At 40.9% G+C, this 19,231-nt stretch overlaps 1 protein-coding gene and 1 long non-coding RNA gene across 3 annotated transcripts in view; both read right to left on the reverse strand.

The window, feature by feature from the left end:
- Nucleotides 1-350, reverse strand: part of LOC119720234 (regulator of G-protein signaling 8-like) — a 33,751-nt gene extending 33,401 nt beyond the window's left edge. The window contains exon 1 of the mRNA XM_038189855.1: nt 185-350. Coding sequence (XP_038045783.1) covers nt 185-333 — 149 coding nt within the window. The 5' untranslated portion in view covers nt 334-350. The remainder of the gene's footprint in view (nt 1-184) is intronic.
- A 15,019-nt stretch (nt 351-15,369) lies between these two features.
- LOC119720236 lies at nt 15,370-16,536 on the reverse strand. 2 transcript variants are annotated; one of them, XR_005270077.1, is made up of 3 exons: nt 16,169-16,536; nt 15,964-16,137; nt 15,370-15,448 (listed from the first exon to the last, which is right to left on the reverse strand). It is a non-coding gene; the product is annotated as an uncharacterized LOC119720236 (long non-coding RNA). The 2 variants fall into 2 exon arrangements; XR_005270078.1 differs by having other exon boundaries at nt 15,964-16,106; nt 16,138-16,230.
- Nucleotides 16,537-19,231: the final 2,695 nt, after the last annotated feature.

The raw sequence follows: 19,231 nt of genomic DNA on the forward strand, positions 1-19,231 counted from the left end.
ATGTTTGTCCTAGTTGAATTTGTTCAAATGCCCCTACCCCTACCCCATGAACGCCACATCAGTCACCTCCATCAGCCTGATGTTAAATGAGTTTTGTTTGGATTGAGTTTAGTTTAATCTTAGTTCTTATCCCCCTAGCCAACCCCCGTCCCCCATCCACTCTCTACAAAGCAAGTGTACTCACATGTTTCTCGGCTTCCGTCCCCCCATTTGCCTGTTGTTGACTGAGTTCTGTTCGGAGGGCAATTCACTGGGATTTTCGTCCTCTTCTTCCCTGACGGCATCAATGGAGTTAGGTTCCCCTGGCACGCAGAGGAGGGTATCGTCGCCCATGGAAAGGGTCCGTCTTGCCTTCTGAAGAAACAAAGAAAGACACAAGGAGAAACAAATTGAAATGCTAATTCTTTAGAGAAACGAGTGGTCTGCCTTTCCTTCTGCAGAACACAAAAAACAAGAGGATAAATATTAGATAATTTTGCCTTCGGAAGGAAAAAAACAACTGAGGACACAATGCAATAGACCATTATCATGAAGCAGCCATCTCGATTTGAGGTTGGAAGGAAAAATAGTCTGCTTCCTTTTTGCCAAACAAAAATTATCATTCAGTACTGATATTGGATACAGGGAGCATGACTGAAATGGTGGCAGCATAAAGATCTACATGTATTGACAAAAGTTCAGAAAAAAAAAGGAGGATGGGTCCATACTGCCCTCTACAGAAATGAAGAGAAAAAAAAGAAAAAATTGATAAACCTTAAAATCATATATTGAGGGCTTAAAGTTTCGATCCTGGCAGGCCTTTCAGTTACTGCCAGGATCAAAACGTTAAGCCCTTTAATTTGTGTGATTTGTATATTTCAGGTCGACCCAGTCAGTAAGCAGCTTGCAGTAGTTTTATTCATTCTCATGAAAAATCTTTAGCAAAACAGAGGGAGGTATTCTACAGGAAAAACAAGAAAGAGAAAAAAAAAGAGAAAGCAAAACTAGAGTTATGTTTGTGGACAAACACAGGGCTATTTCAGAAATTGTTTTGGTGCCAACTGGCATGTATACAGTTACAAGTTGAAGTGCCCTCCAGGAAGGATGGATATTTCTGCAAATATTGCGGTGTGTACAGTTGAAGGTGGTGTCATAATACGTGATAAATATTCTCATTGGGCTTCGAAACCATGCATCTTCAATGTGACGTCATATGACACGTGATGACATCATCATGGCGTCACCTCAATTTTAATCAGTAACACATCCCAGTCTAGCTACTGGTACGTAAATGTAACAAATAGTTTGGTAGGTATAGGCCTTAGAAAACTGCACCTTTAATGTGATGTCACATGACATATGATAGCATGATCATGATGTCACCTCAATTTTCATCTTTAACAATGAAAGAAATATGACACTACATCTGTCCAAAAAAAATGAGAGACAAATGACACAATACTTTCGCAGAAAAAAGAAATCGGTTTTTGCCATCAACTAAAAAATAAAAGTCCAGGTAATGAAAGGATACATGTTTTCCTTAAACAGCAAAACAAGTTGAGGGGAAAAATTAAACGAACTTTTAGCTGTCAACATTCTGAAAATCTAGAGTTAAGTGGGCATCAGCCATCACAGTACTGATAGTAGGCTATCTAGTTTTTCAAGAACCAGATAAGACAAGTGCGTCGCACTGTGCAGAGATATAAACACGTCAAATTGGGAGAAAAAATCACAAGGTTCAATACCTTACAAGCTGTAAACAATGTTAATTCTATAATGTTGCCGTTTTGGTAAACCCTGCATTTTTGGGTAAACATTTATGGAAACAAAATGAAAGTTTAAATTTCCAATCAAAACTTATCGGACAATGCAAATTTAAACTCCCAATTAAAAACTAATTATACTTCCAATGTGTGAACTACTGGGGGGGGGGGTGCATTTCCTACCCCTTGGGAAGAAATACTCGAACCCTCAACCCGAGAAACAATCCAACAGATTAACAAATAAAAAATTACAAACACTGCAAAATTTTGCCAAAACAAAAACCAATTAAGAAAATGCAGATTTATTCCCAAAGTGGGTAAATCTCAAATCTGTCCCTTTTCCTCTCCTCCTCCACCCCCACCCCGTCTGCCATACCTGCCCCAGAAAAACAACAACTCCCGTCCCCTAAGCCCCAGGCCACGTTCATCTTGACCCCAGCCACAGCTGCCTACATGTACAATCCGCATAATGTGCCAACCCTGTGCGTGTCGCTCTATATTAAGCTGAGGTACACAGCGAGCTATGAATTTGTCGCAGATATTTTTTGCTCGACTCAAAAACTGAAAGGTTGAGAGAGCTCGGGCCAGCCAATCCGAAAGAATAACCCAGCTCATCATATTTCAGAGTTGTGAAAACAAGATCCCTGGGAGCTGATGTCTTAGAAGCAAGATAATAATCTCTACTATCTGATTACGATATGAAAATGGAGTCCCCCCCCCCAACCCCCCCCCCCCACTCGTACCTCCTTTAATCTCATGCAAATTTTTTTTTATTATTGAATAATACATGAAGGCGTCCCTTGCCTACAACCCTCGTATTTGAGATGCAATATGCTTCCAAAACATGTTTGTGTGTAGAACATGCCGACATGGTTCCGCCAATTTCCTTTGCATTTCAAAGCAGAGCCATATTAATGGCAACGCAGTGCGGCATACTCATTCACTTTTTAAGTGCATGTACTGCGCTATTAAATAAGCCATGGTACAGAGAACACTTCCGATTTCATTCGGTCGATAACTGTACATTAAGTTTCTTAGAAATGGACTCGGAAACACAGACATCCGACTTTATTCAATATCCATTTTGACAAGAAAATAATTATTACCTTCGCCAAGGAGGTTATGTTTTCCTTGGCGTTGGTTAGTTTGTTGGTTGGTTGGTTTAATAATTGTCTGTGAACAAGATAACTGCCCCCAATTTACCGTATTTAGTTAGTCCGCATTTTGTTTGCAATCGATTACACACCTATGAATGGGTACAAGCCAGCTAGACTGGTTCCTGACCTTACAACTCCTCGACATCTATATAAATTGCTCTGTTTCATCTTAAGTGGGGTCAAAGCATGGGCCTTGCGAGAAGGGGGGCAAGGGGGTGCTTGTCCCCCCCCCCTTGCACCCTTTAAGTAAATAAACCCATCACTTTAATTGGCTGTGGCTGTGTATAACACACGCTTAATTATGGAAGCCACTGGCTAGCGGCTGTATGCAGCCATTTGCCATAGACTTGTGCGTAATTGCCAAGTCGTAGCCAAGTCATTCGGACAAAGCCTATAGGTTCTCAGCAAATGTCTGAGCTTAGCATACTTGTGTCAATCATGAACCTTTCAACATCCAAGAGGCTGGATTTCCAATCGTACATGTACGCTCCAACCAACTCAAATTGATTGAAAGCCCCTCTAAAAATATATACAATTGTATATATTCTTATCAATTCCTTCGCCTTTGACGTTGCTTTTCATCCTTCGGGAGTCCGTGGTGCCGCATTCTTTCCCACGCACAAACTAAACAAATATCGCATCTCTCGCAATGCCAAGCTGCATCGTCCTCTAGTTTTTCTTCTTCTTTTTTTTCCTGTTCGCCACTGACATAAATTACGTGGGTGGATGTCTACCGCTTGGTCGCCGCACGGAGAACCCTTGAAGCTCTCCGATGAGAACGGGAAGGAAAAAAAAAAGGAGAGGACTGCAAAATCTTCTTTGGAAATTTAATCGTGGGGTACTAGTAAGGCAATCTGCTGATGGTTTCTTCACAAAGTAATGAACACTGGCAATGTGTTTTTTAATCTCTCTTAAAAATGTTTGCTGCTTCCATTACTGCTATATGATTAAAACTAACATCACAATTTTATTAAAATATTTTCTGAGAAATGAGACAATGTGGTCAATTTGACGTGTGTCTTAAAATTGCTTTATTCATGCTTTCCAACAAATTCAATTTTTCTCTTAACCCCGTAAGTGCTCTTTGGGGGTAAAGAACCAAACACCACATAAATACTACATGTGGATGGCTATTGTGCCGAACTTACAAGCACTTGACATTAGGTAGATAGGCCATGGGTTGAGTGCAACCCATCCTCCCCTTTATAAAATATGCAAGGGTCTTAAGAAGAGCAATGCAATCCTTGGAAATGCACCTTTGTGTCCTATTAAACCCTACAGAGTGCTTGCTCCTTAATCCTGTGTCCCTGTGCCCCCATGCAATCCTGAGGTCTTGATAATCTGCCCTGAGTGAGAGAGCGCATGTGAAAGATCATGACGTTGTCGACTGCCTCATTAACCAAGTTCACACTTCTGGCCTTTAGTTAGACCTCTCGCAGACAATAGGTAAACCTATGGTTATTGGTTATTGACCAAATGAGATACATACATGTATGTATAGGACTTGTGATAGTCAGAATTATAAAGGAGAACAGTAATTGCTGTATGGAAAGAAATACATGTACATAAAGTTACTACTCAGTAGTATTTTGTAACTTAACCGGTAGGTAAGGTTAGAGTTAATAAACTTTTGACTTTTGACAAAACAAACCCCATTTTTTTTTAATTTTAAGTGACGTCGCAATAAAGGCTGGAACTACATACATTGTAAACCGCCATCTTTTCCTAAAAGAAATTTTTTTAAGTGGTCAGATCGCACCACAGAGCATCTAGAATCCAAACATTTTTTGGGTGACTTGAGTGGGCCCTGAACCCCACCCCATATTTTCTGGACCCACGTTTTTGAGGACCAAATTTTTTTGGCCCCCCCCCCACAACAAAATTGTGTCTGGATCCGCCCTTGATAGGATTTCCTATTACACAGGAAAAACATGTCTAGGTGGAGAGGAGTATTCATATTTTAAATTCATGATGTCAAAAAAGAAGGGGAAAACACGAGAAATAAGGGAAACTTTAGAAGACCAGGGGTGTCACTGCACACTTAGCAATTCACATCAGGTAATTGTACATGGCTTCCTTTCACAGCTGAATATCGGCGTTCCGTTAAACAGATAAATTGGTCGTTGGCTAGGCCATGGGGGCCATGTGCGTGCCTGTCTTTCTTCGGTACGGCTGTTTTCCAGTATCTCTTCCTTTATGCTTGCCGGTGGGACCCAGAGAAATTATCGGCGGAATTGAATTACATTAACGTGAACGGCTCGCAGATAGCGCGATTAATCGAATCAGATGTAACTTGGGCACTAAGCAAAGCAACCGGCAAAGGTTAGGGTTGTCAGGCATGCTGGTAAGACTTCAGTGTGTCATTCATGCACTTGTACATGTACTAAGGTTATATGATCATTTACTTTTTATGCATTTTTTTTTCGTTGGAAGCAATAAACTTGCTCCGTTGCTACTATATGTACATGTAGCAGTTCCGTTAAGTTTTGAATTGTATCCTCTCATGTGAAACCCGAAAACAGCACTTGGAACATGATTCTCATCCTGTTGGTTATAGCGTACATGTTGATGTTTCAGTTGAGGATAATAATCACTATTTAAACATAATATCAAATTTCAAAAGGTGTGCCTGCTGGCACACTTTTATTGATGACTTTTGTTTTACTTTGGTTTTCATGTTTGTTGATAAAAAGTTTCTTCAAACCCATACAATCACAATTATACCTACTGTAATTTTTGTAAAGCTCAATCTATTTATTGAAGAAATGTTGATGAATTCATGTTTCTCTGCCCTAAAATTACCATTTTCCAAAGTCTCTTACTTTTAAGAGGAAAAAAAAGAGGCATGGTCTTCTAATGGAATGGCATGATCAACTTATCTTGGGATCTAGGTACCAGTTTTGCACATATGTCAAGAGCTGCTTGGAACTGACTCTCAGGGAACTAAAAAACATTTATAGTAGATTACCACCGAGACTAGACTTGATTCAAAGAGAGTCGTGGAAATCCCAATTTGGAATCGATGGTTATTCCGTTCTGCTGCCAAGGCGACCAAGCCTTATCTGGGGGGGGGGGGGGCATGATCCACAGTGTTTGCGTTCAGCAGGCCAGGTGCAAGCGCACAAGAGTGTTTTGTTCTAGGCCTACAGCAAGATTTGCATGCGCCGCTATCACTTTCCATAATTTCATCATGCATTTTATAACGTCCGATTCTGGCAAAGGTGACTTATGTAATCCAGCATAACAGGGTGGCGGAAGGAATTCATTTTGAAGGCCTACCACGCCAAAGGATTTGGAATATGCTAAGTTTCTCCGAGTCAGCACTGATATATGAGGTATCCAATTTTCAGTAAGAGGAGTTGTACAAACCTAAGTATCGGATGCAGGATATGCGAACCTTGGGGCTCAATTTGATCACTCTGCTAACCACAGAATTCCGCGCTTACGATAACCATTCCGTGCTCACAGCACTAGCACAAACATAATTTTGTGCCAATCCTGTAAATGCAGAATTCTTTGTAACACGATGTATCAGTGTATACGCATTTGCCAAAATTCCTTGAAAATCCGTGAAATATAACTGTATCAGCACGGAATTTTCTATAGTAAAAGCAGGGAATTATTTGCACATACCAGTATAACTATAAGCACTAAGCCAAAAAATTGGGCACTGATGTTAAACCAAGACCCAATATTTTGTTTTGCTCCTACTTCCACAACCTTAAACAAGCTCCTTTTAATTCTAATGACCGTTTTAAAAAGAAAATGTGATTTTCTTGCGTATTTTCCAGTTGATGCTTTCTGAAACAACGCGGTTTGCATGGGTTTGCGTGTTTACTTTTCGTCATCAGGGTGACCATCGTCTTAATTTTTGTGTTGTGTTTTGTCGTCTTCATCATCATTTTACTCAGATATTTTCCACCCCCAAAAATAATAACTCTGTCCTCTATCCATGACACTGCTAGTGGTTTTTAACATCAATAACTAGCTGGGTATTCCAACCACCTAAAAGTGTTTTTCCCCCTCTTATTATAGGAATTGGGAGTGTGTGACTCATGATCAGAGGGTCCGGGGTTCGAATCCAGCTGCTGGTCATATATTGTGTCCTTGGGCAAGGCACTTCACCCTCACTTGCCCCTCTCCACCCAGGAGTATAAATGGGTACCGGCATTAGCTGGGGAGTAACCTGCGATGGACTAGCATCCCATCCAGGGGGAGCAGAAATATTCTCAGTCGTTTCATGCTACTGAAACCGGAGATAAACGCCGGCCTGATGAGACACATTGGCTCGGGACAGACTTTACTTTTTACTTTTACTATTATAGGAATTATGGGGCCTGTAACAATGGTTAATGAGAGCAAATCAATCATTCCATAACATTGGGATCCAATTTTTGTGTCCCTGTTACATCTGACATATGTATAAGATTTTGTAATTCAGGACACATTCTTTAAAGCTGGAGTCCATCATTTGCAGCCATCCGAAAAGTAACTGGCGTAATTATTGTTAAAAAAACATACTTGGTTGAAAGATAGTAAGGGGACTAAACTCCCTGTGAAATTATTCTGTCTGGCAAGCTGTCATTTTGAAGTAATCAACGAAAGAAGGCCTTTCCAAGGGTGCGTCTTAAGACGCACCGTAGGAAAATTTAAATTAGTAGTTCGTTTTTTTATTCGGCGAAGCGCGCGCAAGCATTGGCACGACGCACAGGTGTGCGCGGTTGCTATAATTTGTCGGATCAGTGCGCGACATCGCGTATAGCTGCAATCGGCTCAGTGAGATTGCGTCTCGGACGCAATTCAGGCCCAATTCAAAACATGATTCAGCAACTTTTGATTTTGGGGATCCTAGAATGCTGTTTTTCTCGGAATATACAGCTGAAGCTGAGCTGAAACTTCATCAGGTTTAATTGTTCAGTATCCTTCATTAGATTTTGAACACTTTTGTTGCTTCAAACGAACAAAATGCACAAATTACAAATGATGGACTATATCTTTAATACCTTCTATCTCCAAGAGAGACTAAATGTAAAGCAAAGTACCTGCTAAACAAATTAATAAATAGCATGAAGTCAATTTTAATGATACTTGCATGGCAAATTACAGAGGTCAACAGGGACACCAAGAAGGGTCACAGTTTTCGACCCAAATTTATGGAATGACGCAAATGGCTATTAGAAACTATACATGTTGTTGAACTCTGGACAAGCGCTGTATTGTCTGATTTTCAAATAATTGGGAGGGCTATTTCTCTCACTGTGTAATGCCCATGGGAAATCCAGGGCAAAACGTTCCAGAGGCACTATTGTGACATCTTTACTAAAGAGCAATCTAGCGTAGTACCAGTGGTCCAAGTAAACGTTTCACTAGGGAGCCTATTAGTCCAACAGAAGGAACGGAAAGAAAACTTAGACAAAAACAAGCAAGTCCCAAAAAGTGCCCATGCCTTTTGCCAATGATCTCTCAAAAACAAATTTTAGTTCCCACAAGATTTGCATCAATGGCCAATGGCCAAAAAAACCCCTGGCAACCTCAATCCAGCAGTGTCGCCAACTGCGGGCACTGGGAGAGGGGGGGGGGAGGCACATTACCAACTACCTATGGGGGCACACTACAGAAAAAAATACATAAATACAGGGGTCTACCCGATGTTCCCCAATACCTACATGAATGTTCCCCAATAAGTATGTTCCCCAAAATCCTTAGGGTTAGGGTTAGGATTAGGGTTGGGGAACATAGGTACTGGTATGCACCCTAAATACATGTTTTTTGCGGGGGGGGGGGGGGGGGGGGGGGGGGGGACAATAACTCTGAGGTACAAGTAAGCATGCATTTGGCTGTGTTTACTGCAGTCTCCATGAATAGACGGGGCCGCCCGATAGTCCAAAGGTTCAATAGTCCGAATGCACAAAATTTCCATAAGAGGGGGTTCGTTAATCCGAAAATGAAATAAGGTTCGTTAATCAGAACATTCGATGCAATAGTCCGAATTGACAATAAGGTTGGATTGTCCAAAAAGACTGTAAGGTCCGATAGTCCGAATCAACAATAAGGTCCGATAGTCTGAATCAACAATAAGGTCCAATAGTCCGAAGTGTCAGACTGCCGAACCGTATTGCCATTCGGATTATCGAAACCTATTGTCAATGCGGACTATCGAACCCTGCCGTATATTCACACTATCGAACCTCATCATCTATTTGGACTATCGAACCTTATTGTTGATTCGAACTATTGCACCCGATCGTCTATTCGGAGTATCGAGCCTTCGGATTAATTAACTGTATTCTATTCTCGGACTAATGGGCCCTTCGGACTATCGAACCTTCAGACTATGGAACCTTCGGACTATCGAACCTTATTGTTGATTTGGACTATCACACCTGATCGTCTATTCGGACTATCGAGCCTTCGGATTAATCAACAGTATTCTATTTTCGAACTAATGGGCCCTTCAGACTATCGGACCTTCAGACTATCGAACCTTACTGTTGATTTAGACTATTGCACCCTATCGTCTATTCGGAGTATCGCACCTTCGGATTAATTAACTGTATTCTATACTCGGACTAATGGGCCCTTTGGACTATCGAACCTTCAGACTATTGAACAATCGGACTATTGAACCTTCGGACTAACAAACCTTTGGACTAATGACCCTTTGGACTAAAGAACCTTCGGACTATGGGGCTGTAAACGAATAAACAGGCTCTGTTAGCAGAAAATCATGTTCCCAGCAGCGCCTTGATTTTGGGCCCTGCTCCAAGAAAGTGGGATTTAGTTGCAATCCTGATCTTCCACTGGCGCCATGGCGACTGCCGTAACCCCTGGCAACAACTGCTGAAAAAAATAATAATAATACCCTCCACGCTCTAATCTAGGTGAGAGTATTGGATAGTTGCGACTTCATTACCACGTAGATGAGAATTCACAACAATAATATTTTTACAGCTGTGGGAGGCCAACGTCAACTGTGCGGGGTTTTTTTTTTTGGTGGCTCGGGCTCTTGTGGCATGTTGCCGTCGTGACGTGCGTCATCGTGATTACGGTTATTTGTTCAAGGAATCAGCGCCAGTTCAAAAAACTGTCCGGAATGAAGCTGGTGATTGCAAATTTTGTTTTGTAAGTGTTTTGTCCGTGATTATACTTACGATACCATCTGGCCCAGTTTTTATGGAGCGGTCAAATGCAGAATGTGCTAAGCATGAAAAATATTTACCTAGCAGAAACAAATTACTAATTGAAATGACTTGTATTAAAATTTTCTTGGCTTATTGTGCAAATATTTACAATTTACGTGTGAATAAATTGCTCAAAATTCAAAATCTGGAAAAACGGACCTATTTTGCATTTTCTTTTACCGAGAAAAATTGTTTGAGAATTACAATTAAACACACATGTGTACACGTTTGTTTATGGTGTAAATCGAGGATTTTCTATTGTTCCTCTTCCCTTTTCCTTTATTTACTCTAACTTTTTTTGAAATAGCTCTCACTGATTTTGTACGCGTTTTCAAACAGAGGAGTCCCTGATTTGGTTTTTGTCCTCGATTCATCAATGATGTTGCACGTGTGTGTCCTTGATTTACACCATAAACAAACACAAACAATCATGATCACTAATATGTACAGAATGTAAAACAGTAGGTGTACGGTATACTAGTCAAAATCAACTTCTGGAGACAAATTTAACTCCTCCTAATTTGCCCACACACTAGAGGTGCTTAAAAATTTCAGTTCAAAGGAGAATCAACCCTACGGATACTTAGGCACTTCAAATTGAAATTTAAATAGGCACATATCCCATTCCGATAATCACAGTGCACAGGTTTCTAAAGATCAGGTAAGCAATTTGCTTACAAAGCAGAATTGACAACCATGCTTCTCAAGCCTACAGAACGGTATACAGAAGGTTTCTGCACACTGACAGTTTTAACTGCTTACACACATGCAGCAATTTGCTTACTAAGCAGAATTGACACACAACTTAAGATCACACAGAACGCTATACAGAAGGTTTCTGCACACTGACATGTTTTAACTGCTTACAGGGATGCAGCAATTCACTTACTAAGTAGATTTGACACACTAATTAAGACTACTGAATGCTATACAGAAGGTTTCTGCACACTGACAGTTTTAAGTGCTTACACAGATGCAGCAATTTGCTTACTAAGCAGACTTGACAACCACTACTCAAGTCCACACAACATACAGGTTTCTGCACACAGACACGTTTAACTGCTTACACAAGTCAGCAATCTGCTAGTACCGGTACTAAGCAGAATTGACATTCACAAAAGTCCATTTGACTATGCATTCACAAGTATTAAACATTACCGGTACACAAAAATAACCAGGATTTTTTTTTTTTACTTGCTTGGTGGTCCGGTTTCCCATTACGCTGATACAGCACATCATGCATAGATAATCCTGGTGCGTCGGTACACTCATCTTAAACAGCATCGCTATGCAGACCACCGCAAGCCTCCTCTATAACCGACTCCAATTCTTCCCAAGACCCACCGCAAACCATGATGACTGTTTTTTATTTATTCTGCCTGCGTTTCACCCGACGAGCACATCTCTCACGACTGTTCTTCTTTCAATGGACTCCCGTCCAGCTCGTCATAACAATCCCGTGATGGACCGTCACCTTCGTTGAGGCCCCCCCGATCAGAAAGAAATATCCCCAGAGCCTCCCAATAGCTCGACCGAAAACCCTCTTCCGTAGATGTCCCGGCCACTGACCATCTTTATATTGCACCTCGTGAGAGGACCATCATTTGGAAAGTTGATACGATACGTATTTCCCCTTCCTCCTCAATTTTTTTTTTCTTTCTCCAAAATGAAAATGAGTTTCATGACAGAGTGAATCGCGGTCCCCTGAGGAGGAGATCAGCAGACTAGATTTTGAAGAGTCGATGCGCAATCCATAAAATATTTCATGTTTCTCGCTATCAAAATACAACATTTTTGTTTTCTTCACACAAACGGTTTCCCGACTCCTTCAGAAGCATGCCGGTACATCAAAATAATCCAATCATGTCATGTTAACAGCAATAACCACTTCAATTATGTTCTTATTTTACCGGAGGAAATTCCGAGTCCGCGCCAAGAATGTGTAGAAGTGCGGAAGGATATTAGAGCAAAAACAAGACAATAAAAGAGAGAAAAAAAAGCTTTATAAGTTGAATGCTTAGCTTTAGTCGTGGTTTTCCCTCAAGGGCTTGCTAGACCATGGAAGTTATATGGTCAGACAAAAATCTTTGCCTGGCAGGGAAGATCGCTCCGAGCTGGAGAATCCAATGGAATTGTCTGCCTTGGCATTTCAAATGCAAGAGACTCTTGAAACGGGAAATCTTAAACTTCTTCGGCAGAGGCGAGCGAGTTCGTATCTCTTTGACATTTAAAATACAAAAAAAAAAAAAAAAAAAAAAAAAAAATGCAAGGACACGTTGTATGCGTGCCAAACAGATTCAATTGTAAGGAGACACTGCGAGCTTTCGTTATTTCACATGACGCAAACCTTTTTTTATGCCCCTTGTAAGAGTTATGAAATATGTTTTTCTTGCATGGTCAAAATATTGTTTTGTTCAAAAGAAGACGAAATTGGTGCCCAACAAAATAAGAAGAAAGCAAAATAACATTTCTGTGGCTTCTTGATCTCATGAAACGTCTTAAAAGCCTAACTCTAGCCCACAATACCCTACATTGTATTTAAAGGCATACATACATGTAGGATTGTCTGCTTTTCCTGCATTTTGTTCGTTTCCGGTAATAACACCACTCAAAATCCAAAGAAGAATGTTCAAAACCTAACCTGTTAAAGTCTCAGCTCAGTGGATATTACACTTTTCGAGAAAACAGTGAAAAACTATGCACAACCTTTTGATCACGAAACTATAGCACTCTACATTTCCAAAAATCAGTCAATGGACTGATCGTTGGAAATCACTTACATAAATTTCTTAATAACTTGTCAATGACGGGAAGCCAGACAGGATAATTTCACAAAGTGTTTAAATTTAGTACCAGAACAATCGTTAATCCACGTTTGCATATAGATTTCAGGTCAATCCAGTCAGTATAAGCAGTTTGAAGCAGTTTGATTCATTTTCACATTTCAATGAATTGAAAACCTCTTCACTGAGATGTTCTTTTTTAATTCTCAAAATTTCTTATAATCATGTTATAAGAATTTGATTGCTCCCAAAAGATTTTTGCGAGCAATCAAATTTTACGCACTGTATTGATGAAGCAATAAAATATCCATCAATCAAGCAAGATTGGATGCCTTCGAATTTTGCAAACATTGCAGTTCACCACAGTGGCAGTATTTCGGTGTTTATGAAAACAAAATTCCACGAAGTCTACCATATCTTTCCCTGAGAAATTTCCAAAATTCCATGGGAAATATTTTTGTTCACTTTAAAGGGAATGTACATCATTGGCTTTCGCTGTAATTTTCAGAAATGAACAATTTGAGGGGTTAGTATAATAGATCAAATATTGTTTCACTGACATGTTTTGAAGTTTTGTGTTCGAAAATGCTGGAAAAAAACAAGAAAAACAAAAAAGTTTACGTAGTCTGGTTCCTTGACTCCACTAAAGATGAAATGGATCAATTTAAAGATGCCGGAAGATTGTAAGGTAAGGGAACCAGTCTAGCTGGCCTGCACCCGTTCATGAACATGTAACCAACTAGCGGGATGCCGCGCTTTGCGCGGCACCCGCTAGATGGGTGGAGTTGACTGTTTCGTAATAATTACTGTATACAGTGAAATCTCGATAATAACCCCAATAACTCCAAACAACTGTTAAGTCAAATAAAGAATCAGACGCTCTGCTGCACGCGAGCCTATTTGGGCTCGCCATCAGTCTCACCTAAGTTGTATTTGCGTTTAGCAACGTGCGCGCACATAACATTTCCTGTGGAAATTGTGCGAGGGTCCAGGACATATTGTCAATATAGGGGAGGGGCTAGTTAGGGTGAAAGGTGCTAGTCGGAACGCCCAATTTCCGTACAACCCGTCAACCATGTCACAAATATTTCCGGGGATGGGGAGAAATATTTCCAGGGACGGGGAGAAATGGTTTTTGTTATAGAGGGGAGATGGTGATATTGAAATCGCTGATATTGTGGAGGTTTATGTTTGTGCTGGGATTCATACCGTTTAAATGTTGTTTTAAATTGCGCACCGATTAGGAAGGTCTTGCTGTCAACAGTTGAATGAAATTAAGTATTTATTGCCGACCGATTGTCTCATGCAATGTCTCATTACATGTATATAAAGCTCATAACTAATGTTGTGCTGGAATATTGTCCAGTCAAATTGAACATTGATTTTTCAAGGTGCCAAACCATAAAGGACGTATACACCAACTGTACAATTAGGTAGTTTAGATGAAACGCGGTTTGATCTTGACCTTTACAACGTCGTATTCATAGTTCTCACTACAGAGGAGAGGAGGAGGAAGCCAGTGGGGATGGGGGTTGGATATTGTGTGGTCTATTTACATGGGCGTCGCCAGGATTTGTTTTCTAGAGGGGGCAAAACATATTTTTGCCAAAAAAATGCCTGTTTTTCTCAACACATTCTTTATTTATCAGTTTTAGAGAAGGGCAGGGACATTTAGCCCCCCAACTCATTAAATTTAAAATTGAACTCATTTTTTCCCCTTCTTTTTTCTTTTTTTTTTGCTTTCGGGGGGGGGGGGGGGGGGGGGGGGGCAAGGCAAGTGCCCCCCTTGCCCCCCCCCCCCCCTTGCGACGCCCATGCTTACTTATGTTACACCTGTGAATGGTCACTTATATTTCCGGGGAAGTGGGCAACAATTTATATTCGTTATGGTGAAGGGGGTGTTTTTTATGTATTAAGTAGTAGTTAATGTCATTATAACAGTTCGTGTTTTTATTATGGTGATGGGGTTGTAGAGCAAAGTATTGTAACACGTTTATTTGCAGAAGAGAGTAAAACTATAAGAAAGGACATATTAGAGCACTTCATAATTATGTCAAGCACCACATGTTAAATGTATTTATTACAAAACTGTAAAAATGAAATCAGGTACAATGCACACACAAATTTTTTTGTAATAATGTATTTGCATTCAATACAGGGTAGTACTTTGACAAAACTCAGGGGATATAATTGTAGCAAATTTTCGGAGCGATTTTCGTAAGGGACGTCGGTCCAGGCTTGTTTAGCATAGGCAAAAACATTCCATGAAAGACTTTCAAGCGAGACGGGTAATCATTCCATAATTATTCTTGGATACAACTAAGCCAAGGATATAACTTTAAAAAAGGATGGACATAAAACAGCAGAAAAGAGTGATTATTTTTGCACTATTTCATTTTCATGACTTCTAAATAATAAAATTATGGCTAGAAGAAAAATGTGTTTTGAATGGGTAAAGAGAAAAAGCACGTCACGTCTTCGTCTTGAGTCGAGATTCTTGCTTTGGGAACTGGTTGAAGCATGCACTGGAGCATGCTTGGAGCATGGTTGGAGCTGGTCATGTGATGTGGGTGTCATCGGGAGTCCTGTGTAAAGGAGTAACAAAGAAAACTTGTAAAAAAATACATCGGCTAACAATAGCTACAAATAAATTGTTCCTGCGCGGTTTGTGCCTTACGATTCTGCGCGCCGTGCGTGCTCACAGCACATCGCGCAGAAATCGCCATCTTTATTTTCGGGTTGCGTGTTTTCGCTGTGCTGTCATCGTAATTTCCCCCCCCCCCCCCAAATTTCTCTAAAAAAAAAATCAAAACCCGGCCCTCTATCTATGACATACCTGTTTATTGAGAATGTCTCCAACTATTTTGGTCGGGCTTTTTTAAAGTGGATTTTGTTCCCTATAGGAACCGGGCCCTTCTACTAAGTACTACACGATCGCCATGTCCGAGGCCCACGCGATTGGGTCACACTTTTCACAAACAACAATTGTCATTGCCAGCAGTGGTGTTCGAAAGAATACTTATAATCCTTTGCCAGAGGTGTTCGAAAGAATTACTACTAACTATAATCTATAATGTGTCATAGCACAAACCGGACTTACCATTGAAAGAGAAAATTGTAGCATAATCAATGCATCAAACGACCATCAAACGAAGCTAGTAGTGCTGAGAAAATGTGGGGCAAGCATGCCTTCAGCTTTGCATGTTGCATGGAATACCGTTGCATGCGCTGCAGCGCATGCTCCTCTATACGAACGTATACGTATACGTGGCACCTCTATACGAACGTATACGTATACGTGGCACGACAGGTGTAGCGTGAATATCCGACTCCATGAAATGTGGACTCATTGGTAGTCCTGCGCACGCGTGAGTACGATACTGTGCTATTTTTAGGATCATTTTGGGAGAGTGACCTGTCACGTACGTGCGAGGGATCAACCAATAATAGGGAAATAGGGGTCCGATTTTCATAGGAGTCGAATTTTCACGTGACACCGGCCCGTACGCAAGATGGCGGCCGGCTCAATGGGGAAAGGAATTCTGGGAAATATGGGGCGAAAATAGCCGGGCCCCGTTCCGCATCCCCCGCAGCCAACAGGCGCGATGGGGACGGGAGACCGGTCGGAGACCGGTCGGGAAAATGGCAGCGCCCCCGAATCATTTTCGTGATTGTAGTATAGATAGCAAACACAATTTGGACTAAAACGAATGGTAAATTTGGAGCAGTAGTTGAAAAATAGTTGGGTTTTTCCTATGGTGGTCGGCCGACCACCGTTGGAAATGTATACAAAAATACAATTTTCTTGAAAATGACTTCACAACAGGTGCCATAATTTTACAGGATGCTTTAGACTGTCATTTACCAACATCCTAGTAAGTTATTTCATAAAAACTTGGTAGTGTTATTTTTCGATGTTTGCAAATGTTGTATTTTCCCTTTAACGAGGTTGCTGGAAAGTCAAGAGGTGGTTGCAGCAAAGCAACTAAGAAACTGATAATATTCACACTGCATAAACACTTCACAAGCTACCACAGCCAGTCAGTCAATGGCCACAACTAGGACACACAGCACAATTAAGACGCATATCGTTTCCCTTCTGGGTCGCGGTCACATTCTGAATTTTCCCTGATTTGGGGGTTTTTTTTCTCCAAATTTCCCAGACTTTTCCCCAACTGAGGAAAATGTAAACTCATTTTCAAGGTTTTCCCTCAGAAACTAAGAGTGGATGGGAACCCAGTATATTGCACCAAAGCGTTGGAACACTGACCAATGAAAGCAGCGCATTTGGCTCACAAATATGCATGAGACGTAAGAATAATGAATAACCCTGACAAACTAAATGACGGAAATTCCTCAGAAATTAAGTTCCTTACAATCTTAACACATTGGTCCGGCTTCCCGCAATAACCGCAGAGCCTTTTAAGCATCACAGCGTTTCTTGTCGAGGAAAAGTAATCCGAGAGGGGAAATTACGCCATTCTCTCTCTCTCTTTCTCTCTCTCTAAAAAAAAAAAAACCGCAATAAAGACTGACCCTGAGCACCATTAGCCATTCGATACGAGCAAAATGCAATTGAGCGTAGCTAGGGGAGGACGAGTAATATAATACTTCAAATCTCTCCAACCGAACCATAAATGATTCAAAGTGATGATTATGTTCTCTTATTATTCTTTTAACGAAGAGAAAAAAACAATTCTGGCGTTTTATTTTATTAAAGGTACATGTCCTAGCTACTTGTAAAAAAAAGTCCACTTTTGATTCTAAATAACTCTGTTCTTTACCAATGTTGTTTACCGCATTCGATCCCTTTATGTTTTGTGTTCTCAAAATAGTCAAATTTTGTGCTTTTTCAAACGACCTCAAATGACCCCTACATGACCTTTGACCTCCAATTTCGGAAGCATTGTGATGAACCCCCACCCAAGGATCACTCCATCCAAGTTACATTAAAATCCAACAAATTCTGTAGACAAAGAAACATTTGAAGCATATTTGAACAATGACCTCTAATGACCCCATACATGACCTTTGACCTCAGTAATCTGATGAAGGATTGTGTCTTCCCATCCAAGGGTCACTGCATCCAAGTTTCATCCAAATCCATGAAAACATGTAGAAGTTATACATTTTTTTTCTCTTCAAAAACCTAATCTAAACTTTAACAGGGACCGTGTCATAAGTCCGATGCCTCATAGGTCTGACACCTCATAAGTCCGACATTTCGGACTTATGAGGCGTCGGACTTATGAGGCACAACATTTATTTATTCCGCCTCATAGGTCCGACGCCTCATAGGTCCGACGCCTCATAAGTCCGATGCCTCATACACTGTAAGTCCGACGTTGGAAAAAAGAGGCGTTTAATTTGTCGGACTTACCAGGCGTCGGAGCTATGAGGCGTCGGACCTACATGTATGAGGCGTCGGCCTTTGGCCTTTATTTGGTTAGGGGATGCAATTTTGTCGGACTTATGAGGCGTCAGACCTATGCAGCGTAGGACTTATGAGCGGAACCCCTTTAACATACATACATGTACAGGGCAATGTGGCTAAGGGGGGCTACGGATATTGCAGCAGATGGGAGTTCTGGGGTACTTGCATTGTTGTCCTTTTATTCCTTTTCTTTAGAATTTCACTTCTGGGGTACCGCTTTTCTAAGGGTGAGTAGTGGGGTAGCACTGTTCCCTAAATGTCCGTTTGTCGTACCCCACAAGTTGCTGTGGTAATTACGGAGTCAGACAGAATTTAGGACTGGTAACTGTCTCCCAAAACTTCGTTAAGGCGACACAAAAATGGAACTCACTGTTGAGATTCCATTAACCCATAGTCACTGTAACGCCCCGCACTGCCCTGCCTATAAATCCCTGTAGCACCCTGAAACATCGGTGCACTCCATGGTTTGTTTGATGGATTCATCACTGAATAAACACAGTGTAACACATTGTAGTAAAGTTGTTATTGGGTTAATGATAATAATAATAATACTAATAATTGTGCTTATATAGTGCTTTCCATCATATCAACAAGCTCAAAGCGCTTTACAATTATTACCCCGTTCATCAGGCCATGCATGGGACCACACGGCAGCCGATATCAGCGCTCAATCTGTCCTCAACCCTGACAGGTACCCATTTATACCCCTGGGTGGAGAGAGGCAATTGTAGTTAAGTGTCTTACCCAAGGGTAAAAAAACATCATGTTCCTGGCAGGGTTCGAGCCCACGCACCTTCGTACATGAGTCAAACACCGTAACCACTGGACCATGGAGTTCTACGGGTTAATGGTAATTTAATTGTCGTTCATGGATTCACAAAGATGTCGGTTAATACACTGGCTGACATCTTAGTTTCCACTTTCCATATCCACT

The sequence above is a fragment of the Patiria miniata genome, unplaced genomic scaffold, assembly GCF_015706575.1.
Source record: "Patiria miniata isolate m_02_andy unplaced genomic scaffold, ASM1570657v1 HiC_scaffold_9, whole genome shotgun sequence".
In the NCBI taxonomy this organism is placed as follows: Eukaryota; Metazoa; Echinodermata; class Asteroidea; order Valvatida; family Asterinidae; genus Patiria; species Patiria miniata.